This window comes from Chroicocephalus ridibundus, chromosome 9 (assembly GCF_963924245.1).
Source record: "Chroicocephalus ridibundus chromosome 9, bChrRid1.1, whole genome shotgun sequence".
Taxonomy (NCBI): domain Eukaryota; kingdom Metazoa; phylum Chordata; class Aves; order Charadriiformes; family Laridae; genus Chroicocephalus; species Chroicocephalus ridibundus.
Genome location: NC_086292.1, coordinates 22817190 through 22832456, shown reverse-complemented (window position 1 = coordinate 22832456; position 15267 = coordinate 22817190). Strand labels below are relative to the sequence as shown.

General features: G+C 53.1%; 2 protein-coding genes across 3 annotated transcripts in view; one reads left to right on the top strand and one right to left on the bottom strand.

The window, feature by feature from the left end:
- Positions 1-7: 7 nt before the first annotated feature.
- On the bottom strand, positions 8-4485 carry IL2RG (interleukin 2 receptor subunit gamma). Its single transcript, XM_063346346.1, has 8 exons — positions 4322-4485; positions 2433-2523; positions 2009-2193; positions 1717-1859; positions 1459-1621; positions 921-1029; positions 766-850; positions 8-667 (listed from the first exon to the last, which is right to left on the bottom strand). Exons 1-8 carry the CDS (start codon positions 4407-4409, stop codon positions 464-466), a joined length of 1068 nt encoding a protein of 355 aa, XP_063202416.1. The 5' UTR covers positions 4410-4485; the 3' UTR covers positions 8-463.
- Positions 4486-5894: 1409 nt separating this feature from the next.
- Positions 5895-15267, top strand: part of MED12 (mediator complex subunit 12) — a 39091-nt gene continuing 29718 nt past the window's right edge. The window contains exons 1-10 of one of the 2 annotated variants that reach the window (XM_063345707.1): positions 5895-6089; positions 6433-6537; positions 7374-7565; positions 9214-9373; positions 10693-10868; positions 11153-11263; positions 11811-12065; positions 14075-14221; positions 14513-14612; positions 15062-15198. In XM_063345707.1, the coding sequence (XP_063201777.1) occupies positions 5991-6089; positions 6433-6537; positions 7374-7565; positions 9214-9373; positions 10693-10868; positions 11153-11263; positions 11811-12065; positions 14075-14221; positions 14513-14612; positions 15062-15198 (1482 nt within the window). In that variant the 5' untranslated portion in view covers positions 5895-5990. The remainder of the gene's footprint in view (positions 6090-6432; positions 6538-7373; positions 7566-9213; positions 9374-10692; positions 10869-11152; positions 11264-11810; positions 12066-14074; positions 14222-14512; positions 14613-15061; positions 15199-15267) is intronic. The other variant, XM_063345708.1, reaches the window with a different exon arrangement.

The window sequence follows — 15267 nt, the reverse complement described above, 5'->3', positions numbered from 1 at the left end:
GGGCTGGTGATCTGAAATATGTGTTTACTTGCCTAGCAGGTGCATGGGAAGTTTTAGAGCTCGGGTATAAAAGCCGAGGCTTGAGAAGCAATAAATGATTTCATGCTTATCACAGCCGGAGTCCGTGCCCTCATACACCACACAGCAGGGCACAAGAGTGATGGGCATGGGACAGCAGGGATGGGGACAGGGCGGCGGGGCACAACGGGGACAGGGTGTGGGGACATGTCCCTGGGTGTGCTTGTGAGCACCTCGGAGCAGGGAGGGGGGATCGGCGAGCCGCCGGCAGCTCCGGTGTGCCACCGTGTCGCAGGAGCTGCGTGTGGCCGTGGCAGGGAGCAGGGCCAGGGGTCCCGGGCATTTGGCAGAGGCAGAGTGGGCACGGGGAGCGAGGCCGGTGGGATGGCAAGGTCTGGGGCAGCGGGGGTGCGGAGCATGCAGGGCGCGGGACTGCAGGAGTGTGTCACACTCCCGGGTAGCTGTTCTTATAGGGGCTGTGCTCCTGGGGGGTGGCCAGGGCCCCGGGTGTCACAGGCAGCAGGTGGCTGTTGCCCTCCCGGAGGGGCTCGTAGCTGTCCTTGGGGGGCAGCTCGCTCACATAGCAGATGTTCTCACTGTAGTTGGGCTTGAAGCTCTCCACGACGTCTTTGGGGACTCCAGCCCATTCCTGGGGGGAGCAGAGCGTGGTGAGCGGAGTCACCACCCAGCCCCAGTCCCTCGGGGCAGGCGGGCAGCCCAGGGCAGGGCTGCTCACAGCCACCTTACCTGGAAGTTGCCATTGTGGGTGATGAAGAGCTCATCGAAGTTCTTGCTGGGGTTGGGGATTCGGGGCATGAGGATGACCCATACCCTGTGCGTGAGAGATGTGTCAGAGGGGAAGGGTCCCAGCGCTGCTGCCCCCCACTGGCCCCCAGGCTCACCTTTCCATGCGCACCAGCAGGACGACAAGGACCAGCAAGAGCAGGCAGGAGGCAATGGGAATAAAGACCGTGTGGATCCAGAACCAGGACAGGTGCTCCAGCACTGCACCTGGAAAGAGCCAGGGTGACACGGACCCTCCGGTGGTGCTTTGTGGGTGGCCATGGGAGCACGGATTCACCCGTGGCAGGGCTCAGCTGGGAGCGGGGGATGGAGAAGGGGCCGGTCCCCAAGCCTTGCCACACTGTCACCACAACTGGTTGATGACCCTGGCCTGGACCAGCCGTGCCAGAGCAGCACTCCAGGGCTACAAAACCCCTGGCAAAAGTCAGCAGGTCCTGCTGGCGGGGGAATGTTTGGCTTCCAGAAGTGCAAAGGATGCAGGGGCCGACGCTGCTGCCTGCGTCTGAGGCACCTGGCTGGGTCTCCACCCTACAGCTGCTGCCTCAGGCCAGTTCTCCACTCTCTTGGCCACCCCATGCCTGCCAAGCCCCACCATGCCCCAGCCCGCCCTGTCCTGCTGCAGCCCCCAGGACCTACCTTTGCTGGTGGAATTGCTGCCCCACACCATGGGGACGCTCCACTCGCTCCAGAGCTGGGTGCTGCCGCAGTAGCTGTTGATCTTGCTGCGCACGTAGAAGGTGTAGTACTTCTCATAGTCCACGCTGGGGAAGGAGAAGATGTCTCCGTTCACCCGGTGCTCCTGCGGGGAGATGGGGGCCATGCCATGAGGGCTGGCATTGCCATGGTGGAGGGTGCACAGCTCATCCCCCAGGCACAACCGTGGGGGGCTCTCACCGTCCAGCTGGTGTCCTTGTTGCTCTTGTACTTGACGGCATGCTCCAGGCACTGGCCTTTGGGGTACGGGGAGCTCCAAGTCAGACGCAGCTGGTTGCCGCTCATGTTGCGGATGGTCAGGTTGACGGGTGCATCTGGTTTCACTGCAAGGCACAGGCGATGCCCAGTGAGTGCCGTCCCCATGCCCTGCCCCCAGCCAGGCCGTGATGGGGCAGCCCTGGGGACCCACAGCCCCATTCCTGCCCCACAGCAGCCCCACAGAGGAGAGCAGGTGCCCTCCATCAGTCCATACCCAAGTCCTGCAGCTCCATGCGCTCACTGAGGACCTCCAGGGTCTTGCCACTGGAGGTGGCATTGAGGAGGACACGGAAAGGCTGGAACTGGATGATCTCGCTCTGGTTGAAGTAGCAGCCGATGCTGATGCCCTGGTCCTGCAGGTAGTGCTTGCACTCCACCATGGGGGACCTGTTCTCGTACCTGTGCCACAGTGGGTTACTGGGGCTCCCCAAGACACCCGTACACCCCAGCCCTCCCCAGAACCCCTTCCCCAGCGCATCCCATCCCACTTGCCCCAGAGACAGAGCCTCCCCCACCCTGGGCTGGGGGAAGAGGAGCAGGCTGCTGCTGGGACCAGCAATGCCGGCAGGAGCCACCCGTGCAGGGACCCACCGCTGGACACCCTGCTGTGGGGATGGCCGTGGGGCAGGGGCACCTACCAGTAGTAGAGGGAGTAGTTGGCTGTGAGCTTCTCTTTGCTGCCCCATGTGCAGGTCATGTACTCCTCATTGAAGAAGACACACTCCACCCCTGCAACAGACAGATGCTGCCGGGCACCGCGGCGGTGGGCAGCTGTGCTGCGCCCCAGGAGCGCACTGGGGAGGCACAGCATACGCTGGGGGTCCCTGCACAGCCCCACCAGTTGTAAGCCAAACAAGGCCAGCTCTTCCCAGCAGAGCAATGCCAGGCCCCCACAGCCCCATTCACACACGCTGTGTCGGTGAGGCCCGGGCTACCGGCAGCCCCACATCTTCCTCCCAACGACTGCCAGGCGAGCAGCTGTTCCTCCCGCATCTATGCCATTGGTCCCTCTTGCTCCAGATGTGCCGTTTCGCCCCGCTTCCTCCACCCACTCCCTTAAGTCACCCCCCTGCCACTGTTTGCTGCCCCTGATGCCGTGGGACGGGACAGAAACCCTTCCCTGCTGACCCATTTTGCTTGTCCCATAAGAAAATCAGCGATTTGTGCCTGACATCTCCATCCTGGCTAAATTCATCTCGATGTTATCCTTTCGGGCGCTTGCAGGTGCCCCTGTGTCCCTGTGTCTGCGTGATGGGTGCTATGCTGGGCTGTGGTTCCCACCGCAGCCCCTCCACCATGGGGCCACGGGCCGAGCCCTGCTGGTTCCATCTCTGCAGGAAGCAGTGCTGAGCCCCAGGAGGCAGAGCAGCCGCTCCAAGAACCCACGCCAGATCCTCTGCCTCCTCCTTCCGCCCCACCGTGCCTGCCCCGGTCCTGCCCACGCAGCTGGAGGCCACATCCTGGTCCGGCCGGGGGCTGCAGGCACATGGCGGCGGTGCCAGTCCTCACACCGGTTATCACGCCACAGTCCCCTCTGGCAGCCGTGGTCATGGGTTGCTGTGGGACGAGCTCCTCTGATGGGCCTCACCTCGTAGAGCACCAAACCAGCTGCTGACAGCCAAAAGCTGTCCTGGGGGCTCCCAGAATGTGGGATTTTTCCCCCTGAAAATCAGTCAATGGGACACCCGTTCCCTTCTGAGGCCCAAACCCATCAGCCAGCACCACGGGGGCAGGAGAAAGCCAGACCTTTCCATGGTGGTAATGTAATGCCATGGAGCAAACAGGAGCTGTGCTCCAGCTGTTTCCGCATGTGGAGACAGAGGGCACCTTCCTGGCAGCCCGGGAAGTCCAGGGACGCAGAGGGGCGTTGTTGCCACGGGAAGCTGGTGTTGTACTGACAGCCAGCCAAGAAGTGGGACGACAGCTGGGGCGAGGGTGCTGAGTGGAAAGAGGAGCCACCGTCCCCAGTCCCCTGCCTGCGCGCAGCGCCGCTGACGTGACCAGGATGGAAAGGGTGGCTGGTGCAGATCTGCCAGCTGATTCAGAGCGATAGGACTTGCGCATCCTGTCCTGCCAGCGCCCCCTGCCCCGGCCTGCCCCGGGGGACTCCCATGGCCAGGGTCCCTCCCAGTAGCGCTACCTGCAGGCCTGGCAGCCCCAGGGCGGGGAGCTGTGGGGCCAGTAGGGCCACGGGGCCAGGATCCATAGGGCTGGGTGAGTTGCAAGGCCAGAGACCATGGGGCTGGTGGTGCCAGTGATGCTCCAGCACCAGGGCGGGAGCAAGGGCACCCAACAGGGCTCGCAGGCACAGCCCAGTTCCCCCAGCAGCCCCACTGCAAGGGGCCGTGTAGGTGCTGGGGGTCCCGGGGTGCATCAGGGGCTCACAGGGTCTCTGGCACATGCCCTAACGCCTCGCCAGCCCACGTAGCCCCACGTCATGCCCTTGCCCGCCATCCCCGGGGAGCAACATCCACCCATGGGGCACTGCAGCCTCCCGCCCCCACTGGGGCCCGTGTGCCCCCCTCACCTGGAGAGCCATGGGCAGTGGCAAGGCAGGGGCCCAGCCCGCAGAGGAGGAGGAGGACAGATGCCAGGAAGGCGCTGGGCACCGCCATGGCGGGGCCAGCTGTGGCGCGCGTGCGAACAAGCTCCCCGCACAGCCCACCGCGCAGGGCTGCTGGCTTCCGCACACGCGCCGCTTCCTGCCCCACGGCACCGCCTGCTGCCGTGGGGCGCCCCATGACGCGCTCCGAAAGGGACTGCGGCTCACCACATTGGGGCCCCATGGCTCATGCCACAGGGTCCCACGGCTCATCCCATGGGATCCCGTCACCCTTCCCCCTCAGCCCCACAGCGCACCCCATTGGGACCCCGCGATGCATCCCCCTGTGTTGCCGCGGCTCGCCCCACCATGCCACAGGGTTCACCCTCCCAGGACTGCCCCTCAGGAGCACGGTCGATGGGGATTCCCAACCCACGGCCTGACTGTGGGTGTCCAGGGCTGGGTCCCTGAGAACTGGGCAGAACTGGGAGTCACTGGGGCAGTCCTGGGGGGCGGCTACGGGGAGATGGTCACACAGGGGTTCATGGGGGCAGCTGTCGGGAGCTGGGGGCAATCAGAGGAGTTGGTTGCAGGGCCAGTGATGGGGGAGAAGACTGGGGGTGGACGTGGGCGCAGTGATTGGGGTGCTGTCGGGGGGACAGTGGCCATGGGGTGGCCGGGACTGGAGGTGGTGGTGGCCTGCAAGGAAGTCCTGGGGTACGGATCACAGAATCATAGAATAGTTTGGGTGGGAAGGGACCTTTAAAGGCCATCTAGTCCAACCCAGCTGCCATGAGCAGGGACATCTTCAACCAGATCAGGTTGCTCAGAGCCCTGATCAACCTGGCCTTGAATGTCTCCAGGGATGGGGCATCCACCACCTCTCTGGGCAACGTGGGCCAGGGTCTCACCACCCTCAGCATAAAAAATTTCTTCCTGGTATCTAAGCTAAACCTAGCCTCTTTTAGTTTAAAACCATTACCCCTTGTCCTATCACCACAGGCCCTGCTAAAAAGTTTGTCTCCATCTTTCTTATAAGCCCCCTTTAAGTACTGAAAAGCCACAGTGAGGTCTCCCTGGAGCCTTCTCTTCTCCTGGCTGAACAACCCCAACTCTCTCAGCCTGTCCTCACAGCAGAGGGGGTCCAGCCCCCCCAGCATCTCCGTGCTCTCCTCTGGACCCGCTCCAACAGGTCCACGTCCTTCTTGGTGGCCCCAGAGCTGGAGGCAGCACTGCAGCGGGGGGTCTCCCCAAAGCGGGGCGGAGGGACAGAATCCCACCCTCGCCCTGCTGGCCACTGCTGGCGGCGTTCGGCCCTCTCCGGAAACGCTCGGCCCTCTCCGGCGACACTCGGCACTCTCCGGCACCGCTCGTCTCTCTCCGGCGGCACTCGGCACTCTCCGGCGGCACTCGTCACTCTCCGGCAGCACTCGTCACTCTCCAGCAGCGCTCGTCTCTCTCCGGCAGCGCTCGGCCCTCTCCGGCGCCGTTCGGCACTCCTTCCCCGTCCCGGCTCCGGGGCGCTCGGTCTCCCCTCGGCACCGCCCCTGACAGCGGCGCGGCGCTCGGGCGGCCCCGGCGCAGGGCGCATGCGCGGGCGGCCCCGGCGGTCCTTGTTGTGGCCCGGCCGCCCCTGCCTGCCGGCCGGCCCGGGATGGCGGCCTTCGGCGTCCTCAGCTACGAGCACCGCCCGCTCAAGCGCCCGCGCCTCGGCCCGCCCGACGTTTACCCGCAGGATCCCAAGCAGAAGGAGGTGCGGGGTGGGGGGCCGGGGCGGGGGGCTGGCGGTGAGGAGGCCCCGGGGCTGCCCTGCGTCCCCGAGGTGGCTGGGCCTGAGGGGTCCGTCCCGCCGGGCCCCCGGGTTTGGGGGGGGTGGGGTGGTGGCTTGCCGGCGGGGCCGCCGTTTCGGTGTCTCAGCACCCGGCTGGGGCGCTGCTTGGTAGCGGGGGTCTGGGGCTGGGGGGCGGCTGGGACCCACCGGGCCTTCCCCTGCCCAGTCCCCGTGCTGGCCCGGCCGCCCCGGCGGGGACAGGGGTTGCGGGCCTTTGGCGTGGAGGGGCCTCGCCGGGCCCTGCCGACCGTCCCTCCCCCCGCAGGATGAGCTGACTGCTCTGAACGTCAAGCAAGGCTTCAATAACCAGCCGGCGGTCTCCGGGGACGAGCACGGCAGTGCCAAAAATGTCAATTTCAATCCAGCGAAGGTGAGAGCCGTCCGGACGGTGTGGGGGGGTGGCAGGGCCTGGTGCCTGGTACGGGTGGGCTGCTGGGCCCTGGGCGGTCCTGGCTCTCGTTCCTTCCCCTTGTCCAGAACCAGGAGACCCTCATCTATAGGATGGGTGTTTTAGGACTTAACCGTCTATTCCTGTAGAATCAAAGTTGTGCATACTTTTAGGAACTGTGTCCTGCCTCTGAGAGAGCAAGTTCTTGTCTTGTTCCGTACATCTTATGGGCAGGTCTGCATCTTAAGTCTCTGTTAAACCAGCATTTAGAACTCCTTATATTCTGCAATTAACGCAGAAGACTAGGATACCAGAAGCGGGAAACTTCTTATTGGTTTGGTTTCCTTATGGCCGTGGTAGAAGAGAAGTAAGATTTCTTGAAACATCTGGCAATTTAAACATGGGACTTTTATGACAGGCTTCAACTCCATTTTTTCAGTCTCTAAAATCAAGATGTTAACTTCCTGGCCTTCTGGACAAGAGGACTAGTAATGACCTGGGATGGAAGGCAATCAATAAGCACAGTATATTTGTTTTCCTTGGCTGACATCTGTCCAAGAAGCCTTCTGTTTGGTTTGACAAGTATTTATAAAGAGTTGTGTCTGTCTCAACTGGAGTCCCTGCTCGGTTATTGTAAGAGTTGTCTAGAAGCATTCCTCTTTGCAAATATACCAAAGGAAATTATTAGCAGGTTTTTTGTGTTGCAAAAGTTGATACTGGTGAGACTTCTGGTAGGAGCGAAAAATGAGGTTTTAAGTGTATAGAATAGATCTTTGACCTGTGAAATGTAACTCATCCTTTTGTTCTTTTTGTTCCAGATCAGTTCAAATTTTAGCAGTATTATTGCAGAAAAGCTGCGATGCAATACGCTGCCTGACACGGGAAGACGGAAACCCCAGGTGAATCAGAAGGATAACTTTTGGTTGGTGACAGCACGTTCTCAGAGTGCCATAAACAACTGGTTCACAGATCTGGCTGGAACTAAGCCCCTCACTCATCTTGCTAAAAAGGTATGTTACAGGAGAGGCTACCTGGCAGGGCAGAGCATTTAATCTGTGCTTGTTTCTGAAGTGTTTGTATAGTAGAAGTTTTTTTTTCTATTTGGAGACGTTTCTTCTTTCTGCATCTCTTAAAACTTTCAGATTGAAGAGCGTATCCAGGATTTGTAGTGCACTGGCTCTAGTCATTCCCACTCAAAGAACTGGTCCCTCGTCTGTTGTTTGGAGGTTGGGCTCAGCTTTGCCTTTTGGCATGTATGATACTTGACTTTAAGGTTTGGATGTCTTTCAGAATAGCTGCCATTGTTGCCTTTGGTCCGTTGTTTAGATTAGGACCATTTCTATTGTGGAGGGTTTTTCAAATTCTCAGAAGTCACAGTGAGAATTAAGTGAAATAATCAGCTGAGTGACTTCCCAGTCTTCTGTTGCAGTGACACATTTCTGGTTTTAAGCTGAGAAAAGTATGTGTATTATAGCTTGGTCTCAGCCAGGCTAGAGCATTTCTGTGCTCTGAGGTCTAGGGCTAGATATTTCCCTGGTAGCATTGAATTCTGTAGAGTATGAAAGAAGAAAGAAGGGTCTTATTTAGTCATTTTGTCGTGCCCGACAGCAAGGGGAGCTAGCTCTATATCAGGGTAGGCCTATAAACAAGGAACTCAGGAATCTAGTATGCCTTGTGGAAAAACACAGCTCCCAGTTGTGAAATGGTAGCAGAGCATGTAGTTTAGAAGCTGGAGTTTGTCTGGTCCTTGGAGTTCTGAGTCACTCTTGGGGGAAAAATAATCAGATTTTCCCAGAACCTGTCTCTCTATAAATGTAGTCCTTGTGTCCTCCTTTGCATGTTGTCTGTCGGTTTCCTGAAGTCACTGTGAAAGCTTGAACCTTTCAGGGCCTTCCCCATTTTGCTGCAATGGGCTCCATCAATTTTCGTGGACTTAATCACGAAAGCAGCAACTGTCGGTAGCCAAGTAGTCTGTGTCTTTGAGCCATTGTAGGCTAATCGGGAAGAATGTAAGAAACATAGCAAAGCAATTGAACTGTCGGTAGTTCAGGGACTTTGAGATAACACCAAATGGACCTGTTCTCTGTGAATTTGTGTCATTCCTCTGTGAACACAGGCATACTTTCGCTCTCCGTAATATCCTGTGGAAATGAGCCCCACAGCTGTGATGTGTTATTGTTTCCTGGTTTATAGATCAGCAGTGTGATGATTTCACTGGTATCCTCCCATGTTGTAGCTTGATCTTTGAATCTTGAATTAATGCATTTCTTTCTACTGTGGTACTCAGTTCCTTGTTTCTGCCAGTCTTCTGTTTGTTACTCATGATATTACAAGACTTTTGTAACCACTGTGTTTTGTTTACATAAACGAAAATCTTCAGTCTATATAGCAGATATTCTGTGTTTCTCGCTCAGTCCTTACTCTGTATCTGTTCTAGTTGTTTATATCCATTCTGGAGGATATCCTCAAAGCTGTTTGCAGGATTCAGGGTGTGGATTTACAGTGATGTAATTCTGTTTTCTGTCGGCTTTCAGTTTGTTTTGTTTCTGTTTATACTGAAATGCAGCTCTGGTATTGTTGCTTTCTGACTAGAGGTTGCTTTGGAATAGTTCCCGTCTAAGTCCTTGGTTGCAATTCTCCCTCTCAATTCTGTTACAGGTGCCCATCTTTAGCAAAAAGGAAGAGGTCTTTGGTTATCTGGCGAAATACACTGTCCCAGTAATGAGAGCAGCCTGGCTCATCAAAATGACTTGTGCCTATTATGCTGCCATCACGGAAACCAAGGTGAAAAAGCGTCATGTCATTGATCCCTTCATTGGTAAGCACTTTTGTGAGCGCTGTTTTTGTCCATCCCAGATGTTTCCTTCTCAGCCTGCTTTTGAATAGTAGGAGGTAGCCTGGAAATTCATATAAACTTGTTTTCTGCGGTGCTCTGGCACGCATAACTGTCTGAAACAACAGGGCCCACCTGTGAGAGTACGCTGTTGAAAAATAAGTGTTAACAGCCACAAGTACTTCCTGAGAGCTTACCTCTTCTTGCTCCCCATTGAGTTCTACGTTGCTCCTTTGCTGTACAACCCGTTTTTTTTTCTTACCCTACAAAGACTTAAACACTATAGTTTAACCATGACTGATTAGCTTCTTAAGTGAGTATGTATGTTTCCCAGAGAATTCTGGTGTGTTATTCCTTGTTTGTGTTTCCAATTTCGTTAAGCCTTACTGGATCCCATATCTAACATCCTTTGCATCCTGGCCGGCTTCAGATTGCTGTAGTCTAGAAGAGCTGCCCTGTTTTTTTCTGGTTTGTATGGCTGTGTCTACGGGTGCCAACCACACTCCTTTCAAAAGAAGTATTAGCAGCTGAAGTCCATGTATACTTTTTTTTTTTTCCCTTCTTGCTTATCTTTGGTATAAAAATTACACAGGCTTCTTAGCTCTATTTCTGGAGGCTGATTGCGATGTTAGATGTATTTATTTCATTTACTTTCCTGTGCCTTTGAGTGTTTGTCCTACTGCTCACCCTGTAAGTGTTGCTTTTTTCACATTCTTGCATATTTCACCTTGGGTTTTGCCATCTGCATTGTCCCAGAGGACTGTAATCGTGCTGTCGCTTTGTATTTTGAGTTTCTCTTACACAATTAGGTTTTAGTAAAAATAATTATTGAAAAAAAACTATTGATCATGGCTTTACACCGATACCTGAAAGAGATTAAGAACAAGTTTAGAGTTGAAGAGTTTCCAGTGTTTCTGCTGTCTGTCAGATTATCGAGGATGCTAAACCAGGCTGGCCTAACACTGCTCCCCGCTGAAAAGCCTCTTCTCTCTGCCTGCTGATTCTCAACAACTGCGGTTGTTGAGAGGAATCTTTCTTCACAACTTTTCTTGTACAAAAGTAACCCTGCCCCCCAAACACAGAAGTTTTTCCCCTTGTTCCCTATTTCTTTGGATATCTCTTCTTCCCTACCACCCCCCGGCCACAAGCAAAGCTAATATTGTGGCACTTACTTTTCTTTCTTTGTCTTCCTGTCCTTTTCAAATGACAGGATATTTTTTGGGTTTCCACCTGCGCACCAGCCTGGTTCTTTCCTGCCTCTGTTTACCGTGGCACTTCTTGCTAACGTATTTCCTCTTCTCCAGAATGGACGCAGATCATCACCAAGTACCTGTCAGAGCAGCTGCAGAAAATTGCGGAGTTCTATAGGCAGCTCCCAGGGCAAGGCTGTGGCTCACCATCTGGGCCAATGCCGCAAGAGGTTGAACAAGCTTTGAAGCAGTGGGACTACAATGAGAAACTAGCTATGTTCATGTTCCAGGTGAGGGACTGGAGGGGGCTGCTGGGTGGGGGCGTGGCAGAGGAGGGCTAGGGGAAGTGGATGCAAGTGATTTGTTTTTGCACGATATTCTCTTTTCCTGTGAATAGACTGTTAGGGATGGATGCAGTTCTGTGCTCTGTAGTAGAACAGGGATAGTACAGAACTTCACAAGCTTCTAGAGTTATTTCCACTGATAGAAAGCAAGCAGCTGCTGCTGCTCTGCCTTTCCTTAGTGGATGTTGCTTCAGCTTTTGTCTGTTTGCTCTGCCTTTATCTGTGTGCAGGATGGCATGCTGGACCGGCATGAATTCCTGACGTGGGTCCTCGAGTGCTTTGAGAAGATACGGTCAGGAGAAGATGAATTTCTGAAAATGCTCCTACCCCTGCTGCTGCGGGTGAGAAATATGTACTTGCTTCAGGAGAGCACTTACTCCTGCTGTTGTCAGTCACCTTCCTATTGCCTAAGGGATGATGAGCTATTCTGCGCTGAGAACACTAGGGAGTGTCCCTCTGAGAATCGTTCTTAGCTCATGCAAGGAAACCTTTTTAGTCTTGGTCTCTTCTGCTTCTTTCTCCTTTAACCCTGTTTCCCTGCACTGGACTTGGCAATCCCTGCCTGCATCATAGCTGTGATAGTTGGACTCATTATGCACCACTATGTGGAAACGGCTTTTCTTTCTTTTGCGACAGATTGTAGACAGACCTTTGAAGCCCTGTGAAGGCTGGGTGGGTGTGGGTACATTTAGATACATCAAGTTATTGCCATAGACCATTTAAAAGGTTTTTCTGTAGCCAGCGGGTGATTGATGATGCTAAGAAGCTCTGTGAAAATGGACTGTTTCTGCAAGGCAGTGCAACGCATGATACTACTTTGAGAGGTTCAAGGGTTTCTCTTGTGTTGCTTGTAACGAGGACGTTTTCCTCCCTCCCTCTTCCCTACAGTACTCTGGAGAGTTTGTGCAGTCTGCGTACCTGTCCAGACGTCTGGCCTACTTCTGCACCCGCAGGCTTGCTATGCAGCTGGATGGTGCTGGCGGGCACCCACCCCACATCCTGTCTGCCCAGACAGGGAATGCTCTTCCTTCAACTCCCACCCCTCAGCCAGCTGCAGGGAATCCTCCTCCCAGCCCTTTCAGCGACTTACTGCTGTGCCCCCAGCACCGGCCAGTGGTATATGGGCTCAGCTGCATCCTCCAGGTAGGTTTGAGTAGTTCTTGGTGACAGTGGGCTCAACAGGGATAGCTTATATTGTATGCCATTGCAGAAGAATCATTATGACCTGAATCGGCAACTTGTACAGAAATATCAGACCACGATTGTCAAAGGGTAGGTCTTTGCCGATGTGCTACAGAGCTTTGATAGCAAACATCAGTGCTGTAGCAGTGCCCTTGACTGACCTGCATAAGAAAATTGGGTTGTGATTAGAGCCTTTTGCTCTATTCACAGGTGCCTCAGATGGCTGGAAAAGTTTTGCAGAAGAGGGCATGAGAAAGAAAGGGTTATTTCATCTTATATATCTCAGTAGCGTGTTGTCATCTAGGAAAGGAAATTATGCCAGAAATGAAAGAGTGTAATTTTGTGAACTCTTAAAAACAAACAAGTCCCCATCAGAAAAACCCACCCCCATAGAACAAAAAAAACCCAAGCCAAACAACCAGCGCACACAAAAAACAACCCCTCCCACTTCTTTATGGAAGAACTTCAGTGGTTGAGGCAGATCACTCTCCTCAGGAGTGTCAGCAGGCTAGGAAAAGGAGTCACTCCAAACTCATAATCTTTATACTTGGAATTGATTAAATTTTACCTTGCAGTAAAAGGGCAAGGATGCTGAAGCCTTATTGATAGATGTTAGAAAGGCAAATGCTGTTGTGTCACTGTGAGACTTGGTCCATACTGTCCTTGTGTCAGAGGGAGATAGGTGAGTTCTGTTCAGTGCGTGTGTTTGTGGTTGTGTTTTTTCTCCTTCAAGAGGAGAGTGACTAGGTTAGGTGAGTCCCTGCAGGAGGAGTGGAGATCGCCCCTTCCAGGGTAGGAGAGGAGCGTGTTAAAGCACAGGAGATTCCAGAGAGTGCAGGATGGAGCAGGAGGTGGGTGGGAAGAGAGCACAGAGCTTGGGGACCTGCATCTCAACAGAGAAACTTGAGATCAAGGAGCCCTGACAGGCTTAAGGAGCAGCCAGCCAGCTAGCTCTCAAACAGGGTAGAAAGAAAATTCCTAGAGTGCGGTTGGCTAGAAGTAAGGATCTGTCTGCAAGGGCTAGAGAGCAATGTGGGGGTTATAAACAACCCCTTTGTATTCCTATTAAATCTTTCTTGGTCACTTTCAGTTTAAGAAGTTTAAAGTTGTTTTTTTCCTAGATTCTGTGTGATAAAACATGTCTTTTTAAATATAAAAATCCTTCATTTGGGAGTTTACCTAAGGAAAGGTAAGGCTGGGTAGAGTCAGGCTGGACACAGATGCATTTCTAACAGTGTACGTAATTAACCTTTGCTCAAGTGTTCCCGAGGTATGATGGATTCTTTGGTTTGAGTGTTTAAAACAGCCTTGGTTGTCCATCTTAATGCCTCGCTCCTTGTGAGCCAGAAGCTGTAGGGGTGTGTCCTGGGAATCGTTCAATGAAGTTTTGTCTATGTTTGTGTGGGTGTCTGTACAAGATGATAAAAGAATGAAAACGCGTATATAATAGTATTGTTACTATAACCCTTACTATAATCCTACTTGTAATTACTAAATAACATAGTGTAATGAGTTTGGGTCTGTTGACTCATACTTCTCACCCTTTACTCTTGATGAGGGCTGTAAGTCACTAATGTAAATACTGCTCCTGGACCACAAGGGTTGGATTGTGCATTGATGATGCGAGCTGTAGAAAATAAGTTCTCTTTAGAAGCAGCAGGGAGCTCTACAGCAACATGATGCTGCTTTTGGACAACATGTAACTCGGGTCTTGGCTTCCTAAGCATACCTAGGGCAAGAAACACAGTGCAGCAAAAATACTAGTCTGCTTTTTTCTACTGTCGTATGGTCTTTATCCCAAAGACTCTTTCAGAGCTTAGAACAAAAAAATCTAAATAGTAAGTATGTGTATAGGATGATGAATGCCTGGGCAGTAGGATAAAGGAGTGGTTATTTCTGTGGAAAGCAATCGAATTTAGTTGTTTTCACCTTGATTTGCTCAATGATCCTGACTTTTCTCTCTGTTGCAGAGTATAATTTTGTGTTGCCCAAGTGCCCTTGTGTGGCATTACTCATTGACTGATAGCAGGATAAAGACCGGCTCTCCATTGGACCACCTGCCTATAGCCCCATCCAACTTGCCCATGCCAGGAGGGAATTCAGCCTTTACACAGCAGGTGAGCAGCCTTCAAAAAAGCGAGCTCTTGTGGTCCAGGATAATAGCTGTATCTTGGCTCTTTCAGGATTTTCTTTTCATGTTGTGTGATAAGCAGAGCTGGAGGTGCTGTCTCACTCCCAAGGAATTAGCTGTTCCCATTCTGCTATAAGCAAGAGAGTGATGCCCTTGGAAGATGGGCAGAATCTAACCTTGAGTAGAACTACTGTCATGCTCTTTGTTGTCTGATAATTTTGTACACAGGACTTCGATGGCATCCTTTTATATGTTTACACAAGTCCATTGCTTTTAGGTTCGAGCAAAGCTGCGTGAAATTGAGCAGCAGATTAAGGAGCGTGGCCAGGCTGTGGAAGTTCGCTGGTCATTTGACAAGTGCCAGGAAACCACAGCAGGTAACTTGCTGTAGGTTAAAGTTTCTCTCCCCCTGTTCAGTGTGTTACCCTGAGAAACTTCCCATCTGGCTATTTTCTTTAATTTTTCCTGTTTGCTGCTGTTGGTGTTTACTGTCAGCAGTGAAAAAAAACAAATGGCTCTCTTTCTTTCCAGTACAAAATCGTGCATGGGTCTGTTTCCCCAGGTATAGGGGGAGTTTCCTTTACTGGAAGCTGGAAATGTGTACCAGAGAGCAATACTCTTGCATACGTGCCATGTTCTGATGCTTTCCCCTAACATCTGCTGTTGGCTGCTGTGAGAGTCAGGGTGCTAAGTTAGGTGGACCCTTTCCCATCTGGTACGGCTTTCTTTAGGCAGTCTCCTGAGCAATGTGCTCACAGAAACTTTTGCTCTGTAGTCCATTGTACCAGTTGCCAAATACACATTTCTCTTCTCTGTTCTCTTCTAGGTTTCACTATTGGCCGTGTCTTGCACACTTTAGAAGTTCTGGACAGTCACAGCTTTGAAAGATCTGACTTCAGCAACTCTTTGGATTCCTTGTATAACAGGATATTTGGGCTGGGTCCAACCAAAGACAGTCATGAGGTGCCTTGGGACTTTGTTGCTGGGCCCTGGTCTTGGATGTGCTATGTTCTTGTTTATATTCCACGGTTA

What these genes read in the sequence shown, in the direction of transcription:
- IL2RG (XM_063346346.1), bottom strand. Translation starts at nt 4,409, where the DNA reads ATGGCGGTGCCCAGCGCCTTCCTGGCATCTGTCCTCCTCCTCCTCTGC. An exon ending in ACAAGGACACCAGCTGGACG is followed by an intron (nt 1,622 to 1,716) that starts GTGAGAGCCCCC and finishes ATCTCCCCGCAG; the next exon opens with GAGCACCGGGTGAACGGAGA. An exon ending in CCCACAATGGCAACTTCCAG is followed by an intron (nt 668 to 765) that starts GTAAGGTGGCTG and finishes TGCTCCCCCCAG; the next exon opens with GAATGGGCTGGAGTCCCCAA.